Source organism: Phyllostomus hastatus, unplaced genomic scaffold (assembly GCF_019186645.2).
Source record: "Phyllostomus hastatus isolate PE091 unplaced genomic scaffold, TTU_PhHast_1.1 phas_contig_283, whole genome shotgun sequence".
NCBI lineage: Eukaryota > Metazoa > Chordata > Mammalia > Chiroptera > Phyllostomidae > Phyllostomus > Phyllostomus hastatus.
In genome coordinates this window covers 17,620,933-17,641,128 of record NW_025333833.1, presented here as the reverse complement: position 1 = coordinate 17,641,128, position 20,196 = coordinate 17,620,933, and the positions used below count along the sequence as shown (strand labels likewise).

At 47.6% G+C, this 20,196-nt stretch overlaps 1 protein-coding gene across 4 annotated transcripts in view; it reads left to right on the top strand.

Moving 5' to 3' along the window:
* Positions 1-20,196, top strand: part of HHAT (hedgehog acyltransferase) — a 230,201-nt gene that overhangs the window by 63,617 nt on the left and 146,388 nt on the right. For all 4 annotated transcript variants that reach the window (XM_045838575.1, XM_045838573.1, XM_045838576.1 and 1 more), the window contains one exon: positions 5,463-5,613. In XM_045838575.1, coding sequence (XP_045694531.1) covers positions 5,463-5,613 — 151 coding nt within the window. The remainder of the gene's footprint in view (positions 1-5,462; positions 5,614-20,196) is intronic.

The window sequence follows — 20,196 nt, the reverse complement described above, 5'->3', positions numbered from 1 at the left end:
GCCACCCACAGCCACTAGGGTTCCCAGCTGATGCTTTGCATCCTGTGCGTTTAGACAAAGGTATGATAACATGTATCCATCCAGTTTTCTTTTGAACTTTAGTGTTGTAAGATGAAATATGGTGCATTGTAACTGTACCCTGCTCCGACGGAGCCTAGGATGAGGTGGTAGTTTGTAGTGTTTCTTCGAAAGAGCTCAGGAAGATCGCATTACTGAGTGGTCTTTTCCCACGGCAAGTCCAGGTGTATGAGATTTGGGGGATGAAAGGGAGCTTTGGCAAGGGGCTTGGCGGGGAGTGGGGAGGTGGGGAGGTGCAGATGATTGCAGGTTAGGTTTTCGCACAAGGCGAAGGTGTGATAAAGCTCAGTGGATGTACGTTAGAATTCTTTTGAAAATCTTAACTGCTCCCTGGTTGGAGTTTAGAGGCCTATATCCCTAAGTGGGCGTACTTGGGGGGGGGGGTTTGACTCAGTGATTCCAGCACCAGCTGTTGCTGAGATGATGTCTGTGCACCTTTAGAAATGGCGATGAAACGCCAAAAAAGCCAAACATTTGCTTTTTTTCTTTCTACAACATTACAACGAAGGGAGGGGGATACGATATTTGGCATCTAACGTTTATTTTGAAAACTGGGAACACAAACATATATCAGATAGCATCAAATTCTCTTCTTTTTCCACTTTTTGGTGGCATTAAACATACTAAGGTTTGTTAATATACAGTAGAAAAGATTAATTTTTATACATTTTCTCCCTGGATTCGAATCCTGAGATTATACAAAATTAATGCAGTGTGAACCTGAAGCTACCCTGTGATATACCACCGTGAACTTGATTGTTCCATTACAGATACTTGATGTGGCGTGAGGATAACTTCAGGGTGCGTGCTCACAGAAGGGGAGAGGTGCCTGCCCGACACTGTGGTGTCGCCAAGAGTAGCAGGTGGCAGCGGTTCTCTGAAACACCACCTATCCCCTGCCCTCCACCCCTCCAGCCCCGATATCCCTTAGAACACTGCGGCATTTGCTAGTGCCTCTCTCATCGGTGATGGCGCCCAGGGAAACAGATAACGTCTTAGATGGCTACGATGGTGCCCCTTTCTTTCAGGCAAAGTTGATGTGTGGAACTCTGAATTTGTTGGATACTTTAGGGAGACCATTATTCACTTTCTAAAGGGATTCTTTCCCTCCTTGAAGGATTTGCGATAGAATACTTTAACCAGTAGTTAATTTCCGACTCTTTCTGTACACAGACTTTACAGAGCATTTCTACTGGGCTGAGTGAATTACACTGAAAGCATGAAAATTCAAACAGAAATCTACACCTGGTCTCTACCTGAAAATTTGCTTGGCAGAATTTTTGGGTCACTTTGTCCTGTGTAAAAACTCCTCCCTCCTCTGCTTCACTTTATTAACTGGTATGTAGCCGTGCGTGTGAGGTGTTAGTGCAGTTCTGATGGGTGGAGCCTTCTTCCCTGTAGATTTTGGATTGGGAAGGGCCTTTGTACACATAAATAAATAAACTCTTCTTTTAAAGATTTTATTTATTTATTTTTAGAGAGGGAAGGGAGAGAGAAAGAGAGAGAGAGAGAGAAACATCAATGTGTGGTTACTGGGGGCTGTGGCCTGCAACCCAGGCATGTGCCCTGACTGGGAATTGAACCTGCGACACTTTGGTTCGCAGCCTGCGCTCAATCCACTGAGCTACGCCATCCAGGGCTAAATAAATAAACTGTTAATTCAGCGTGTCTGTTCTGTGATATTACTAGAGCTGTTTTTTTGTTCAACTTAAATTTATTTTGCCATTTAAAAATGTTTCTGGAGCACCTTGATTTTACTTTAAGATCTGTTTTGTGCAGTATTCAGTATTTTTATAGGACTGTTATAATTTGGATCTTGTGTGACATATTGTGGCTTATAGTCTCCCCCCCCAAGACATTAACAACAAGACATGTAATTACAGAAGTTGGGCAAATCGGATTGCATGCCTACCTAGGTGACTTTATTTCTCCCAAGCAACATGTCCTTTCTCTGAAGAGAGGCATTTTGGTGATTTAAACCCTGCAAAGAAGAAAGTATTCAGGACTAGGTTTTCCAGTAACTAATCTGTGCAAAGTTGAACCGTTTGGGAAGGAAACTCTCCTCCGGGCTCCCGAGTCGACGACGACTCAGTTTGGCAGGAAGAGCGTCTGGGTCTCCAGTCCGTGCACGTGGAGGTGCTCGCCGCGGGCACCACTGTTGTTGTGTGTTTGTTTCTCGCGTGTCTTTGCTCGCAGCGTGCCACTGGAGGCTGGCTTTCCGAGGATCTCTAGCGCCGCGTCTCTGCATTTTATTTTCTGCTTGGACGGCCCCCAGTAGCCCCCCTTCACAGCTCCTTCACCCTGCCACCTGGTCTGCTTCTCACGGACTCTGTGTGGCTCTCAGAGTTGTATGTGGATCTAGTAAACTTAGCAAGGCTGAGGCACACGGACCCAGGTTCAAGTCCTGACCCTGCCACTTAGTAGTGTGTGATTTTGGGTGGATTTTGTAACCTTTCTGGCCCAGGGTCCTGTCTGGAAAACGTGGGTAGCGACAATGTCCACAGAGAAGTGTGATGTGAGAATTACATGTGGTGATGCCCGGCGTGTGGAGGTTGCCTTGAGAACCAGCTGCTGCTGTCGCCATGCCTTGGTGCTGCCTCAGGAACTAGTGTTCGCGGCCTTGCCCTGGAAGTCCAGGCTGTGCATTTTACACGTGTGCACACACTAAGCACACAGCGAGTGTTTGTTAAATCTCTAACGTGTGTGAGCCACTGTCTCGGCCACTGTGTGCAGACTGCTGCCTGTCCCAGTGGCGTGGGTTTCGATCCCACTTCTGATGCACATTCTTTCCTGCTTCGGTGAACAGACCGTAGACTTGGCAAAGGCAGGGGCCATGCCTTGTTTAGTGTCTGGCAAACACTTGGTGCTTAATAGCTGTCTATGAAATGAATACAAAAATAAGTTATTAGTTCTGAGTGGAGCATACTGAAGATACAAGGAAGAGGCCATATTTGAGCTGGCGTGGAAGGGCATCTGGGACCCTTCCAGGAGGAGGGGGAGGGGCGATGGGGCCTACGGGCCGGAGGGGCGCCGAGTGCCCAGGGGGAGGGGTACACGGGGCTGCAACTGACACCCACCCGTGAGCCCCTGGGGCTGGGCCCCCGCGGATTTGGCCTCTAGTCTGCCTCTCACGGCCCATAACTAGCGATTCAGCGGTCAGGCCCTCCGTGCATGCTCACTGAACGCATGAATGTCACCTATGACTCTTTCTTTGGAGAGGAAGGGGTTAGGTTAGATAAAGCCAATCAGAACTCTTGAAAATGAGAGAATCTTTTAAATACAGTCCCAGCAAAAAATTTTTAAGCATTGAAAACTAGCTACATTTTGTATTTTTGGATAGAGTGAAAGCTAGTTCCATATATGTGTGTCAAATAACTTTTAGTCAGAGTAGAGTCATTTGTATTCTTACGTTGCCTTTCATCAGTCATATTGTCTGCCCAGTGAGAACAAAATCCTTAGGGCACACCCTGAAACCTTAGACCAAGTCTTACAAGGGAAAGGCTAACCTCGAGGTCCAGGGGAGAGAGTAATGAGCTATGCATCTTTCACAGTGGTGACGAAAACCAACAGCAAGACAGAAGAACTAGTAAACTCAGGCACAAACACAATTTTCTCAAATATTAAACAATACAGATATTATAGTGATAATGTTTTATACATCTTTTTTCTATAAGCATGTGAACCAGTTATTAAAATATCAAGGGAAAAAGATAAATTTAAACCTTTTGTGTCTTAACCCATAAGAATGTTCAATAACATGTAAGTAGAGCACCTGCTGCATATTGATAAATGGGTGGCTTCTTGTGCCTTCTGTCCATATTGGGGTGAAGATCCCCAATTACTTCATCTTCCATTAGAGTTAGCCATAGTGTAAAAGTAAGTACCTATCAACCATTTCTTCAGCTCAGTTCTGTATGAGAATGGTAACAAATGGTAACCATTCTGTGAAAATGGTGACTCATGAAAATGTAGACTCAGCTATGGGTTTCAATTCATGTGCTTCAGATATAATAACTGTGCAAAAGTAGTATCACATCAGAGGCAGTGTGTGACACAGGGAGCAACCTGTCCTCTCCGATGGTGCATTCAGTGAGTGGGAGAGGATTCTCTGATGCTCCCGTGCAGAGAGGGCCGGTGGCCACGCCCCTCTCCCAAAGCTCCTTTGGCGCCTTCCGCCTGTCAAGCAGATTGTTTTCAGTTCTGGAAGCACTGTGCCCTTCCGTCGGTCACCTTTACCTGTGTCCTGTCATTTCTAGCTCTGGGGCTTTCTGACCCCAGTATTTCAGAATCTCCCACGTTGGCAGCTCTGCAGTGGAACTGAGGGTTCTTTTTTATTTGGGGTGGTCGTATGCCCCCCAGGTGCTATTGCTGGCACATATACCCCGTTCTTGATGCATGTGTGTGCACACACACACACACACACACATCTATACGTATGTATTCACACACAAATGTCAGCTTTCTATTGACTCCTGTCAGACGCGTCTGAGAATGCTGCAATTCCGTGCCCTGCCCGCCCAGCAGGCGTGACTGTAGTCTGGGTTCCAGAATTCTGGAGAGCCTGTTTGTCCGAACAGTCCTGCGTGGAATGATGGCTCCTGCACCTTACTCCTCGCAGGACACACGGCGTTCAGTCTGTACCACTACCTGCCGTCTCCCGAACTGCGTATCCAGAAAGTGGCTTGTGGGCTGCTTCTGGCACTGTTTGGTTTTACAGCCACACACTCCACAGTAGTGACAGTCTGTCACAGATCCTCGTGCAGCGTCAAGAGTCCAGGCAGTAACTTTTTGCAGCTTTTGCATGTTGTGAACGATGCCCCTGTGGATATTTGGGCGTAATGTCTGTGTGGACGTTGGTTTCCGTTTCTCTCGGGCATATCACTGGGTCGTGTGGAACTCTCCGTGTGATCATGTGAGGAACTGCCCGGCTGTGTTGTAAAGTGGCCACAGCATCTTGCATTCCCGCCAGCTGTGCACGATGGTTCCAGTGTTTCCACCTTCTTCCCAACAGTCGTTGATTTGACCTGTTGATTTTCGTCATCCAAGTGGGCATGGACTTACGTAAGGTTGAAAGGACTTGGGAAGGATTTTCCTTTCCAATTGTTTTTAAATGCAATATAGGTTTTTAAGTGTGCCCTTTTCTAGTACCTGTGGAAGCATGACTGCAAACAGGTCCTATTGCCTGTCACAATAATAAAAGAAATTTCGTAGTTGCCAATCCAGAAGTGTCATTGGTCAGAACCAAGGTGGGAGACTTGAAAAGACTCGGGTGGGAGGAGGGTGGGTGGAGAAGTGTGGGAGGTGCTGCCTCTCCTGGAAGGCCGGTCTTTGCCTGGAGGCGCCCCGCTGCCTGCCCCGTGTCTAACGGCCCCTCTGTCTTTCAGGAGGACTGGCGCTGGCCCAGGTGCTCTTCTTCTACGTGAAGTACTTGGTGCTCTTTGGCATCCCGGCCCTGCTCATGCGCCTGGACGGACTCACGCCGCCGCCCCTCCCGCGCTGTGTCAGCACCATGTTCAGTTTCACGGGCATGTGGAGGTCAGTGGTTTGGTGCGGGGTGTCCTGCGGAGGAGCCGTGGCTCGGTCCGCTTCAAAGGGCTTGGGTCACCATCCTCTCTCTGCCCCACATGGAAGCCGTAGTTGGCACTTCAGTTTCTTCATTGAAGAGGACGATAATCCAAACTTTCTGACTTCTCAAAATATTGTCAGGCCACGACGATGTGTGAGGTGAGAAAGTCTGTCACCAGGACTTTGTACGTGCATAGAGGGTTATGGCTACGGTGCTGTCTTGCTAACTTGGGACATGCCTCTGTACAGCGATTGTTTTATTGCTGTCGCCTCCTTGAGAGTGACATCTGGATGTGTGGGACTGTCAGCGAAGAAAACACACTTAGAATAATAGCATGGCCGGTGTCAGCATTTACTAGCTCTTAGATCTGGGGGAACTTACTAAATCTCTCTGAGCTTCCATTTCTTATCTCTTACATGATAGTAATATAGCACCCAGCTCCAAGAGTTCTGGCGAAGATGAAATAAGCTGATGCGTCAAAAGCTTCTGGCACATAGATGTTAACAAATGTTAGCTTTTACCCTTATGTTATTCCCACAGTTGGTGCACATGGGTAGATAGGTGCTTAGTCTAAGTTTTCTGGATTTTTATCTGTAACCCAGTGTTGGCCTGGAGTCTGTTCTGAAAGATCCCCCAGCCCCCTGCTGTTTCTGGTTGCAGTCCTCCAGGTGGGCTTGCTTGCAGCTCGTTTTTCTTACTCCTTCCAGTGTGTGCAAGTGGCAGGCTTGCTTCTGCAATCGCAGATCTGATATAAGAGCCTCAGGGTGGGGACTTGCTCGTCCACGGGAGTCACTGCCACTTCAGGTTTGCTCTCCAGGCGCCTCCATCCGCCTCACCCTAGTCTGGGCCCTGCTCAGACTGCCATTCTGGCTCACTCACGTGGCTCATCCTGCCTTCTGCTGCATTCCTGTGGGCAGGAGAGACAAGACACAGGCCAGGGAAGAGCTCAGGGACTCTCACCACCTCTGACGTTGCTCTTAAAAGGGGGGTGGGTGGTACACAACACCCTGCTTTCCCACAGTAACTTATTATGGATGCTGAACTCATCTCAGCCCCTGAAAAAACATTTTATTTTTGGTCCAGCTTGCTTTCTGGGATTAGAAATGTCATCTGGCTATTGCAAGGGATGTCAAGTAATTGCTTTGATTTGTCCTTAATTACTTTGTCGCATATCATAGGTTGCCCAGTTTTAATGGTGAGGTTAGCAAAGGGACTGTCTCTAGCCAAGGGGCCAGGGGGCGGCTGGAAGGCTCTGTTAACCTCCGACCTGCTCAAGAGAGTAATTTACTGAACAAATGGGTCGGGGCTCAGCATGTTGTGGGGGATGTGTCTCAGGTGGCTGGCGGGCACGAGTGCCCCTCCTCTACCTCCGTGGTGTGAGTGCTCGCACTAATGCATTTCCTGGGAAGCACGTTCTCCTGCAGGGCTGGCTTCTCCAGTGCCGGCTGGCGTGGTGAGAAACCGAGACCTCGGGCAGGTGGCCGGCTCCTGGTCCGTAAATGCCAGCGTGCTGAGTGTCACATGAGGCGGTGGAGGCAGTTCACTGTATTTCACATTCGTGTTGTTCGTCTTATTCTTTATTCTTTTAATTAATTAACTTATTAGTTATCTTTTCTTCTGTCCAAGACGCTCAACACTATACAGACCACGGAGGTGAGAGAGCGTGTCTGCCAAGACCCCCGTTGTCCTTGTCCAGCCCCAGCTTCAGACATCGGGACCCTGGGTTGTCGCCGCACTCACTCCTCCCGCTCGGCCTCCACGTGGGCCCGGGAGCCATAAGGAGAAGTTCCTCTGGGGGAGGCTCCCGGGTGGCCCTGGGGGCGGTGTGGTTCTGAAGGCCGAGGCTCACCGGATCCGTGATGAAATAACACCCACGGTCTTTTCTGGGGGTGACCCAGCCTTTTGTCCCGGCCTCCTTTATCTCTTGTGGGTGCAGATGCCCCCTTCATATTTGTTCCAGTTTTTTGAAGGGTTTTCTGGTTTGACAGTTACACTTAGAAACACTGAGTGTTCATTTTTTTGTACCCAGTGACCATTCCGCATTAAGTAGCTGGACTAAGGAAGGGATTTTATTTCTCTCTGAGCTGTAGTGTACAATTTAAGGCTCAGAAGTGGTTCTTTTAGTTGATAAATGAATAAAACTTAGAGTTTATCATTTGCGCTATTTGCAGGTATTCCTCGGTCCCTGGTAGGAGGCATACCATGTTCATGGTCAGGGGGTTCAGGGGCTGGGAGTGCACCCCTAACTGCTCCTGGTCCCCAGGCTCTCACTTTTCTCTGTAAGAATGCACGTCGAGGGAAAATAAAGTTTTGAGTTTGCGGTTTCTATTTCCACCTAACGTTGCGCTAGTATTTCTGGGGCATCTGTTGAGGCCTTGCTGCAGACAGAGAACTGCTCCCCTTTCCTGGATTCAGGCCTGAGAAGAGTGGAGTCAGAGCAAATGTGACAGCTGGGAATGCAGATGGTTCCGCGGGTGGCAGCAGCCACTCCCGCGGTCACACGATGGGCAGGGCCGCTGGGGAGGTGCAGGGGAGAGATGGAGACACAATCTGTGGAGATTGTTAACGGTTGCCTAAACTTCTAGAAGATCCATGCTGAGTGAGGTTTAGAAGTGATGATGAGAGATGAATGGTCAGCCTCCCTTTTCAAAGGTGCCGCATGCGCCTGAACAGTGTGCTGACTGCACTGTGTTTCGGTCCACTCAGCAGTGACAGGAAGACTTGGGGCCGGCAGCCGACCGTGCCCGAGGAGGCTGAGCTCTGCGTCACAGAGCAGATGACACTGGCCGCCAGCAGAGAGATGATGCTGCCCGACACGGTGGTTCAGGTTGATCGTGAGAAGTTGCTATTCACCCAGACGGCCCACACCTGCCCGTTAGGATCTCTGATGGGCCTGTTTATTTATTTTCTAGCTCCAATATTTGCAGGCCTAACAGAGACCCTAAGGCCTATGTGTATTCCCACTTGCATGATTTTTCCATGGCCATATCAACCTGAGAAATTGAAAATTTCTGCATAATTTTTAGGTTTCATGTTTTAATTTCAGTAGGCTGAGATCTGTAATGAGCATCTTTAGCTAGGAGTCATTAAAGATGATGTGGCGTGTCCAGGGTTACAAATTAGAAATCTGATCATGTTCCCCTGATTTGATTCGAGCCATGGAAGCGAAGTGAGCAAAGTGATAGAATTTCCCCTGGTGGCTGGTGAGTTACGGGTCAGTTTCAATTATCTCAGGATCCTCGCACAGCTTGTCCTCTGCATTTCTTGAATTATGACACTCTCAGGTCCTCACAGGCAAACTCATGTATCAGTGCTTATCCCTTCGGAATCTGGGCACTGTTAGTGCCTGCTAGACCTGAAGATACAGGACGTGTTTGGCCTGAGCTCCTTCTTTCAGTGGGGCGCTGATCACATGAGCTATTGGTTCATACTAGAGTTTAAGTCCCTAGGTGCAGGGTTGGCCCAGGCCTGTGGTAGATGATGAAAACCAAGCCGTACAGAACTTGCTGACTTTGCATGAGTCCTCTTTTGAGTCATGTTTAACCTAAGGTCGCAGGGCGGGAGGGCGGGAGGGTGGGCCCGGAGCTGGCGAAACAGACACCCTCTCTACCAGCACTGGTGGGTGGAAAGCAGGAGTGGCATGAACATAAAGGAGGAAAGATGCGGAAAAGCGCTGCTAGTAAGAGTTCACTTTTTTAGGAGGCAGCCTAGTACCTAAGAGCCTGCTGTTTACTAGCTGTGTGACTTGGGCAAATAATTAAAGTGCTCCAAGCCAATCTTTTCGTCTCTAAAAATGGAGATATAATAGCACTTGCCTCATAGGGGTGATGTGAGGGTTGATTGAACCTGGCATTTAGTAGATTCTTAGGAAGTGATACCTTCTTCTTTTCTTGCCTTTGAAAATCTAACAAAGTTGGAGATGACAGAGATCAGCCCGAGGGGATGGGCCGGGTTGGGGAGGCAGTGGGCAGTGATGGGGACCGCGGAGTCCAGGCTCTGGTCCAGCTCTGAGCTTACCGGGGAGTGTGCGGTGAGAGGTCACGGGCTCTGCCCTTGGGGGAGGGAGTTTGATCAAGTTGCTGTTGTCCCAGTTTCCTCATCAGTTGAGTGAAAGGCACAGGTGTCGTGAGATGGTCTTTGTTCCCCTCTAGCTCAGGGCTGTCTGCAGTGGTGCAGCCGTGGCAGATGGGAAGGGCCACGGTGTCCTGGTGCTGAAGCGCTCCCACCCCGACCACCCATGCGGCTGAGCAAGTTATTCATCCTCCTTGTGCCGCAGTTTTCTGGGGTATTGAAATCAGGCTAGTCATAGTATTTGCCTTGAGGGTGGTTGCAAGGTCAAGCGAGGTCCTCTACTGAAGCAGGGAACACAGAATAGGCACGCTGTGGGCCCCAAAATGTTAGCTAAAAATCACAGCCACAGATATGGAAGTAAGCTTCACACTGTTTGTTTTGTTTTTTAACTTCCCAGAAAAGAAAGCCGTACATGTAGGGAAGGTGGAGGTGGCAGGTGGTTGGGGTGGAAGGCATGGTTTTCAAAAGGAAAAGAAGGAGTTTCCGTAAGCTGTACCATGTGTCCTCTCGTCACCCTATGGAGTTCTCTTTGCTAACAGTTTGTAGCTACTGGACATTTCCACTACCTCACCTTTCTTTGTCAGTCCTTCTCTGTTATGAACCCATCTTGATGGACTCAGAAAACATATTTCTTCTTTTGACAGTCACATTTCAAAACCCCCTCACCTCCAAACACAGACTAGCAAGAAGCAAAGCGGACAGGGAACAGCAAGCTGAGGTATATTGTGTGAACCACCATTGTGTTTCGCTTCCTGGATTTATTTTTACTTCGGAGACAGTTGCCCCGGCCCCTTCTCCACTCTCTGTCTGTGTGGAGGAGGCTGTCCATTCACGCGCTGCTGAGCGAACTCTGAGGCTGAAGGCTTTTAGGGCAGGAGTCTGATGCAAGAGCACCCGGGCATCTTCCAGTGGAGGGCCCAGGTCTGGAGCCTGCCCGCCTCGGTTTGCGTCCTGGGGATCTGTGTGCCTGGTGTTTCCTCTGGGAAGTGGAGATGTTACAATAAATACCTCTCGGGACGAACGCCTTGTGCTTTTCACGGCGACAGCCACACCCCACCGTCGTGGCTTCTCTCTGTGCTGAGACCCCACCAGACCGTCAGTTCTCTGAGGGCAGCGATCACACCTCCTTCTTGTTTAACCCTGTGTCCCCAGCACTCTCCTTGGTGCCCAGCATTCATTGGACACTCAGGACATCTTCGCTGACTGAATGAAGGGTCGCTGTCCTCTGAAACTTTGATCACCGTATCTTGAGAGCACACTTTTCACGCACTTGGATCTGGTGGCCGTGCAGTTCGTCTGCAGATGCGCCGAGGTGGCCTCATGGAGGGGCAGCAGGCACCGGTGCACCCACTCTCCACACCCCCTTCTGGGGCTCCTTAGCTTTCTCATTAAGTGTTCTACACAGTGTGCCAAAATATTGTGTCTGCTAGCAGTTTTCTTGAGAATGAATCTGCCTTGGAAGGAATGAGGAATGTACGCCTTTCGTAATTACTATCATTATTTTATCAGACATTGTGCCATGTCTTTGATATCAGATGAGGGAGAAAGTTGAAAACTTAAGGGAGGAAAAGAGATTTATTTCAGACTTTGATATGAAAGGGGAGTTTGACGCTTTTTGTCCTTAGTCAGGGGGTTTTTCTGAGGGAGGTGTTGAAAGACGACACCCTAATCTCTTGCAACGGAAGAAGCCGGATGCAAGACGGAGAGTGCGACCCTTTAAGGCGTCCTCACAACAGTGCTAGTAGGAGTAATGCAGTGACCCCGACAACAGAAGCTCTGGCAGCTGCCATGGCAGACACGTAGTCCTTACCTTGTGCTGGGCACACTTCTAGTGCTTTTACGTATTTAAGTTACTTAACCTTTACAACACTCTTGTGATGTAAGTTCTATTATCCCCACTTTACAGATGATGAAACTGAGGCATGGAGAGGTTGAGTAGCTCTCCTTAAGTCACACAGATCATAACCCAAGCCTGTGGCTCTAGAGTGTGTGCTCATAATCACTACTTTCTATCGCCTGTCTTGTGAAATGGAGCTGAAGCAGATTCCTCCTCCAGGGCCTGCAGTGGGAAGCGTATGAAGCAGGATCTGAAACTTAGGGGTACAGGAGAGTGATGATGGCTTTGTACTGACTCTGGTGGGGGAGAGGGTGCAGGGAGTGGTGGGGGAGGGGTGCAGTGTGGCAGTGGGTCTAGACAGGGTCTGGTGGGAGAAAGGGAATTGCCAATTAACCCTGAGTGACTGAGTGAGTGGGTGGTGTAGGGTCAGGGGGGCTTCTGTTCTTAGATTACTTCTCTTATGGTACGATCTAGGAACAGCTGCCCCAGTGGATGTGGGAAGGGGAGCTTTACGTGATGCTCACATGGAAACTTGACTTTGTTTCTCCTGCCGGTGTCTCCTCCTGGATTCCCTTGCCCATGGCCACCTTGATGGCTGTCCTCCCTCTCCCACTCTGTCCTTTAGCTCACTTCAGGTGGGGTCAGATCTCTTAGCCAACAAGGATAGCCTCCGCGCCACGTCTGCCAGCCTTTAAACTTCCGGGTCCCAGCGTGCTCTCCAATTTCTAATTCTCACCCTCCCTTCAGCAGACTAGCGTTGATTTTGCCAGACTGCAGTTCTGAGGATTAAATTCAGAGTGTAACTTGCTCATTCTCTGAAATGTTAACACAGATTTTGATGTATCAGTCTTATATTTATATGCAGTGAGGTCTCTCATTTTTTTCCTGTGTAGTTTCTGCCTTGGTGATAAGCTGAGAAGTCCCTCTTCACCCCATCTGCCATTTCTTCATTTTGTTGTGTAGGACAGGGGTTCCTACTTTGAGGATCCACAAGCCACTGAAACAGATTTTCTTTTGCTTCTCGAAAGTCTGCTCTCCATAGACTCCTCACCCATCATCTAGCATGCTGCTGGCACATAGTAGGTGCTCAACAAACAGATACTTCCTGAGTGAAACATGAATGCCACTCCCCCATGCCCTTCACTCCCTTGAAGAAGAGACAAAAGAAAAGTTGGCTTATGTGTAACGTTTGGGTTTAGCAACAAACTATCAGAAAGAGAAATCAAGAAAACAATCCCATTTACAATCACAACAGAACAATGAAATATCTAGGAATAAAACGAGTTGACAGACCTCTACACTGAAAACTGTTGAAAGAAATTGAAGACACAAAGAAATACAAAGATATTCTGTGCTCATGGATTGGAATAATTAACAGAGTTAAAAATTTCCATACTACCCAAAGTAATCTACAGATTTAATGCAATTCCTGTTAACATTCCAATGGCATTTTTCACAGAACTAGGACAAATAATCCTAAAATTTGTATCAAGCCACAAAGGGCCCTACATAGCCAAAGCAATCCTTGAGAAAAAACGAACAAAGCCAGAGGTCTCACAGTCCCTGATTTCAAACTATATCACAAAGTTGCACTAATCAAAACAGTGTGGTGTTGATAGAAAACCAGACACACAGACCAATAGAGCAGAACTGAGAGCCCAGAAGTAAACCTATACATATATGACCACCAATTTCCAACAGAGGAGCCGAGAACATACGATGGAGAAGGGAAAGGCTCTATGACAAGTGGTGCTGGGAAATCTGGAGAGCCACATGCAAAAGAACAAAACTAGACCACAGTCTTACACCATTCACAAAATTAACTCCAAATGGTTTAAAGACTTGGCTGAATACTAACTCTGAAACCATAACATACATAGAAGAAAGCATAGGCACTAAACCTTGGGATATGTCTTGGTGACGTTTTTGTGGATTTGACTCCAATGACAAGGGAAACAAAACCAAAAACAAATGAATGTGACTACATCAAACTAAAAAAATTCCATACCGTGAAGGGAACCATCAACAAAACAAAAAGGCAACTGGCCAAATGAGAGAAGACATTTATAAGTGGCATTTCTGGTAAGGGGTTCATATCCAAAATACATTAAAAAACTTGTACAGCTCAACAACAGGAAACCTCATTAAAAATGGAAAGAGAATTGGAACAGACTTTGCAGATGGCCAAAAGGCACATGAAAAGATATTCAGCATCACTAATTACTAGGAATATGCAAATCAAAACCGCAATGAGGTAGGTATCTCCTGAAACCTGTTAGAATGGCTATTATCAAAAAGACAAGAAATAGTGAGTGTTGGAGAGGATGTGGAGAAAAGGACCCCTTGTACACTGTTGATGGGATTGTGAATTGGGGCAGCCACTGTGGGAAACTGTACAGAGGTCCCTCCAAAAATTAAGAACAGAGCTACCAGAGGATCCAATAATCCCTCTGCTGGGTATTTATCCAAATAAAATAAAAACATTAATTTAAAAAGATATACACACCCTTGTGCTTAGAGAGGACACAGCAACAAGGTAGTCATCTGCAAGCCGAGGAGCGAGGCCTCAGAAGGAACCAAACTTGCTGACGCCTTGACCTTGGACTTCCAGCCTCCAGAACCATTCTCTCATCTAGCTCCTTTGCAGGCTTCAGTGGCTTATCTGGTGGCACAACCAAGATCCTCGTGCTCAAGTTTTCTGAGCCCCTTGACACAGTGTCAGAGCATGCTGCAGCCCCCTTGGGACGTGAGATAATTGAAAGGAGGAAGGCCATGCACGTGACCAACAGAATAGAAGCCCCCAGTCTCTGAGGACTTTGTGAAACAGAACTTTGTACCACCCCTGGATTACTTCCTTGTGAACTCTCAAGAGAAATAAATTCTATCTTGTGAAAGGCAAAAAAAAAAAAAAAGATGTATGCACCCTTATCTTCGTTGCAGCATTATTTAGAATAGCAAAGATAAGGCAACAGCCTGTGTTCCTCAACAGAGGGATAAAGAAGATATTGTGTGTATATACGATGCAATACTAATCAGCCATGAAAAGATAAAATGTTGCCATTTGTAACAACATGAATGGACCTTGAGGGTATTATGCTAAGTGAAATAAGTCAGATGGAAAAGAACAGAAACTGTTATGATTTCACTCATTTGTGGAGCATGAAAAAAACAGTAACAAATGAACAAGTGAGAAACTCACAGGCAACAGGTTGGTGGTTACCGAGGAAGCAGGGGCAGGCAAAATGGGTAACAGGGGTCCGATGTGTGGTGATGGATGGAAACTAGACTTTTGGTGGTGAGCCAGCAATAGAGTGTACAGATATCAAATTATAAGATCGTACACGTGAAACTTACATTATTAACCGATGCACACCAAACCACGCCCACTTCGCATACAGTGAAGTTCACAGATGGAACCCAGCTCCTGGAACTCGGCTGCTCTGTTCGCAGCGTCTACCAGAGCTGACCCCGGGATCGCGCACCCAGTGCCGCCTGTGCCTGTCTGACCACGTGCTCCTGCTCGAAATGGAGCTAATCGAAGCTTTACTTTCAATAAAGCAGTTGGCATTCTGAATTATTAGTCTTACACGTTTAAATTATTTTAAATACAGGGTGCCAGTAATTAGATAGAAAAATACTTCATTATTTTTCTGAATAAAAGGTCTGTCTGTTTTCTCACTAAGGTTTGGGTTTCCTTGTTATCACCATGATCACAGCCCTTGAGAACCACACTTATTTACCTTGACTGGGCAGGGGAGTGTGGCTTAGCAGGTTGCCCGGTGTTTGCGTGTGAAGTTGGGTGTAGAAATCATTCACGTCACGTTGCTGCACCGCTTTGATGAATACAGAAGAAACTTCAGGCGATGCATTATGAGAGGCACGCACGGCAGCGCTTCCTTGTATACAATTCAAGCGTGAACTTATTAGCATTTCAGGTTGATACCTCTTTTACATTTAATTAGATTTCAGGCTTCAATCGATTTATTAAATGAATTTCTCACTGCTTAAAAGGTGTAATATATCCATGACAGTAGCTTTTCATCACTCTCATCTTATTTCCTCATGCGCCCAAGCAGATCTCCGCTTCTGTCCTGGAATCAAAGCCAGAGGCTATTTTCCAAAGATAATGCGCTGTATAAATGCGGCCTCTTTTGTGTTCAGAGACACTGGGGCCAGGGGGGTGGGGGGGGGGTTACTTTTTTATCCACATTGTCTGACATGAATGCATCTCTTGTGGATTTGCCACCAGGAAATTGAACTGATGCACAATCATCACACCGTCTTCTGTTTGGGTGCCCCTTTGTCACTGCGAGTCTTTCTAGTACTATTTCGGCGTGGAATCCAGAAACCTCTGATGAGGGCATTGGGACCATCCAAATGGCGGAAAGTTAAATGCAGTGAATCGAGCCGTATCAGTGATTCTCAGGATGAGCTGGAGAGCTAGACCGCAAGGTGCAGGGACTTGGAGATGCTCCGTGTTAGTTTAGAAGTGTAGGGAGAATGTTGCTCTGAGCCACGGGAGGGTCCTGACGGCGCGTTACTGATGCTGCCTGCGTGGACTTGGCTCAGCTGTCAGGGCTGCTGGGCCGTGGTCCGCCTCTGTGAGGCAGGCTCCTGTGTGTGCTGTGGGGGAAGGGAACAAGTGTGAAAATAGGTTGGTTTCTGATTACGTTTAATAACCATGCTCCAGGTAAGTAATGGATAGAATACAGAGTGGAAGACGTGATCTTATCTGATGTATTTTTAATTTCTAAATGTACCAGGGACCTCAGATTCAAGTCAGCTGTGGGCATCTCAGTGAAGGAAGTCTCTTTTTTACCACATGTCCTGTATATCTCTAAATGTATTGCATTTTGACAGCTCACTTGGAAAGGAGATTAAAGTCACAGCCACTGAAGTAGAATAATACAGGTGTAAATCTATTAAATCCATTTCTGTAATATTCATGTATTTCGATAGTAAAGGGATAAACCCATTTTGTCACACACCAAAAGCTATGTTCAGAATGACATGAATTCACCATTCAGGGGGAAAAAATTAGTTAAGAAGCAAAGCCCAGAAACAAAATGGCATTGTGGCTGATTTGTAGGCTCATCTTTAAGGAGAGGGATCATATTTTTTTTATTTTTATAAGACTCAGCCTCAGCTAGGTTACGTAAGAGGTCTGTGGATTTAAAAAACTTCTGATTTTCCACCTGTGCATTATTCATAGAAGGAATGATAAAGCCTGTTACTAACCCCAGCCCGATTTCTTCCAAAGGACAGTGTGAAATAGTGCTAGACTGCTGTGGATTTATGGTTCTGGGGTTTTCTTTAATCTGGAACATTTCCGCAGCCTTTCTTTGTAACGTTGGAGAGCACAGTTCTTCCATGTTTCGTAGAGCAGTCCCCGTTTGACTTCGCGTGATGTTTCCTTGTGATTAGATGCAGATGCGCTCTGAACGGGATGCTACGTAAGGAAAGTGTCCTTCTAGGGTACCACCTCTGGAGGCACAATTGTGTCCTCCTGTTCTCGTTGTTCAGTTTTATCAACCTAAAGACCAGACCAAAGAGCCTTCAGTACAGTCTGATTTATCCATTGCATAGTTACTATTTTTTTTGTCTTGCAACTAGTAAGCTTTCTGTGGGAGACATTATAAGACCATGAAAATATCCTGTTCTGTGTCAGAATTTCCCCCTAGAACATTACGGATGGTCTTAGCCTGAGCCAGTCTTTACTGTGCAGGTTGCAAAATGATGCTTTTTCAACTTTGGCGCTTACCAGTCGGGGCAGCTGGCATTTTATTGTAAACAAGATCCCTTCTTCTGACTCGTTTAGCTATTTATTATCTATATGGTTGCACCACTTTCTGTTTTTCAGTGGTTCATACTTCATTGCTGTACTTTATTTTTTAGGGCTGAGATTCCCCAGTCTTAGCCGATGGGAGCCCCGTCAGCCTGGCTTGGACGTGCTCACGTGTATCTGGGAGGGATGCCTCATGAGTGGAAACCCAGCCCTGCCAACCATCCTTCTGTGGGCCCTGAAGTGCCTATAAGTAAGTTCAGGGTCATGGCTGGCTCTGTGCAGAGTACCAGCGAGGTTTGGGGGATCTCCCTGATCCCGATCAAGCCCGAACTTGAACCTCAGTGTCTTGCCTCATGTCGAGGGGCTGGCAGAACAATGGAGAGAAGGGAGTATGTGAGAGTTAGGATGAGAGCAGAGAGAACAAAGAGGCCAGACCCACCCCCTCCCATGCAGGAGGGGGCCTGGGACCGAGAGGGGAGTGGGAATGAAGAACACACCTGAGGGTGTGACTTTTTCACAAAGGAGCTCTTCCCTGGGACACACAGCACAGTCAGAGCCCCAGCATCTGGCCACCCGGAGGCAGGCCTTTCTCTCTGTGCGCTTGAGGTCCGGCTCCACGGACTGCCCATCAGCCTGCCTCCCGTCGGAGCGGCGGCCTCGGTCCTGCCTTCACAGATGCTCAAGAACAGGGCCCCTTCCACCCCTCCTTGGTGCTCCCAGCAGAACTGACTCGGGGACCTTTGCGACCAGCAGCCCATGGCGTTCAGGGGCTGCTTTTGGACTGTGTGGCATCTCAGACCGTGTGCAGCACGCCATGGGTGTCTGGCAGGCTTAACGTGGGGCCTCAGTCTCCTGTCAAGTCCAAAAGGGAGTGGAGTTAGAATCTTTAAGATGCTCTGCAGCTTTCAGATTCTCTAGTTCTGAAAATGGAGGTAGGAATTTTATGTCCTTGCAGTAGTCTTCTCACATATTTGTCCCACCCGTCAACCTAATGAGTCCCATTCTTATGTCAAGCAAAATAGGCACTTTGCCTGGATTATCTTTTAAGCTAATTTCTTATCCCTCCAAATTATCCCTAATGATAGAAGTATAATCGGGATGTTAATTTTAATTAATACATTTGCTAGCGGCATCATAGAGACACATAGACACAAAGTGTTCTCACAGTGAGAGAAATGAATTTCTGTAGCGGCCTATTAAAGAGCATATTTCTGAACTCTTCCTCAGACTACGTGAAGTTAGTGCTTGCCCGTAATGAAACCACTCCAATCAGCTTCTCATTTCTGCACTCCTTCTGAAGGATTGTTCTGGAGATGCTGAAAGTGCTGTTCACATTATTAATAATTAGAGACTGAGAGCTCTTCCACGTACTCTGACTGTCTCCAGCCCTGTGTCCTGATCTGCTGGACGGAGGCGGGGTGACCCAGTGTGTCCACGAGTGGGTGGTTGGGGCCCACACACAGACCTTCGGTGTAGGAAACGGCAGTGTCCCCTACATATTACACCAGCTTCCGAGGTGGTCAATTATAGATGATTTGCCGCCAGCATTTACAATACATACCTTTGTACAATACATACATACAAACTGCAGTTCCTTTTCTGGAGTTTGTGTCCCTTAACAGTTAGGGGCTTCTCCGTAAACTCAAGGGTTAAGGGCATTTAGCTCGGGAATCGCTGTCATCGAAGGGCAAGCCTCTGGCTTGTCTTCTTGTTGGCCTCAGTGACAGACAGGCAAAGTCTCCCTGCCCCGTGCCATTAAATTCTGCACAGGCTGCTGCCCTAAAGGAGAGCTCGATTTGCTGATTATGTTATGGCTTGGAAGGCCTCTCAGCTTCCTTCCACAAGGAGGGAAAAATCTGTTTCTGAAGAATGTGAAAAGGAGGGATAGTAAAGTGTCCAGTCCCTCTCAACCTAAAGCCATGTAATTATTTAAGCTAGTTTCCATTGGATGGTCTTTATTCCTATGATGGGATTTTTCAGGTTTCACTCCTGAGAAGTGCAGATCTTGGTCCAGCAGGTGGGAGAAGACAGAAGACCGTGGGGCCTGCCCTGCTGTGGACTCTGGGGAGTCGTCGGGGAGTCAGTTCAGAAGGCGAGGCAGCAAGCCTGAGGGCGGAGGGAGGGGCTCAGGATCAGGCTGAGAGCGGAGTGGGTTACAGGACTGTGAGGCTGTGGCCAGGGAGGCTCTGTCCAGAATTGGGTAATACTTCAAAATAATGAAAAGCAATCAGGACGGGTTTGTAGCAATGGAAGAGGATAAACATCATTTCCTGCAGAGCCACACAAGAGCTGTTTGAGTTCTTTCCTGTGCTCCAAGGGAACGGTCTTCAGGGACGTCCTGCTGAGAGACAAGGATCAGGGTGTCCCAAGGGCGGGGATTTGAGGTCGTTGCAGAGCACCGTCCTCTTCCACGTTCGTTTTGACAGCCACAAAGGACGTGTGCTTTTTCGTGATGAGACACAAGGGATGGGCAGTACGTGGACAGTGAACAGCGTGGGAGAGAGGTCCAGGCTCCTGGAGAGCCTGATGGATCAGCACAGTGGTTCATCTTCCAGACGGGACATCTGTGAATGCCACCTGGCTCTCCCTTTCTTCTGGATGAACAGCATATCACAAAGTTCCTCATCTCTTTCCAGTCTTGACTCAGATGTCACCTTCAGAACGAGACTGGCCCCGATCATCTTATTGAAAATGCAACTCCCCACCCCACCCATACCCCTTACATAACTTGCTCTCCTTTTTTTTTTCTCCAGCACTTACTATCCCCTGACACACCATACGGTCTGCTTACTTGTGCTGTGCAATGTTACTCTCTTTTCCTGCTGGAATGGAAGCTCCATGTTTGTTTTGTTTGCTGAT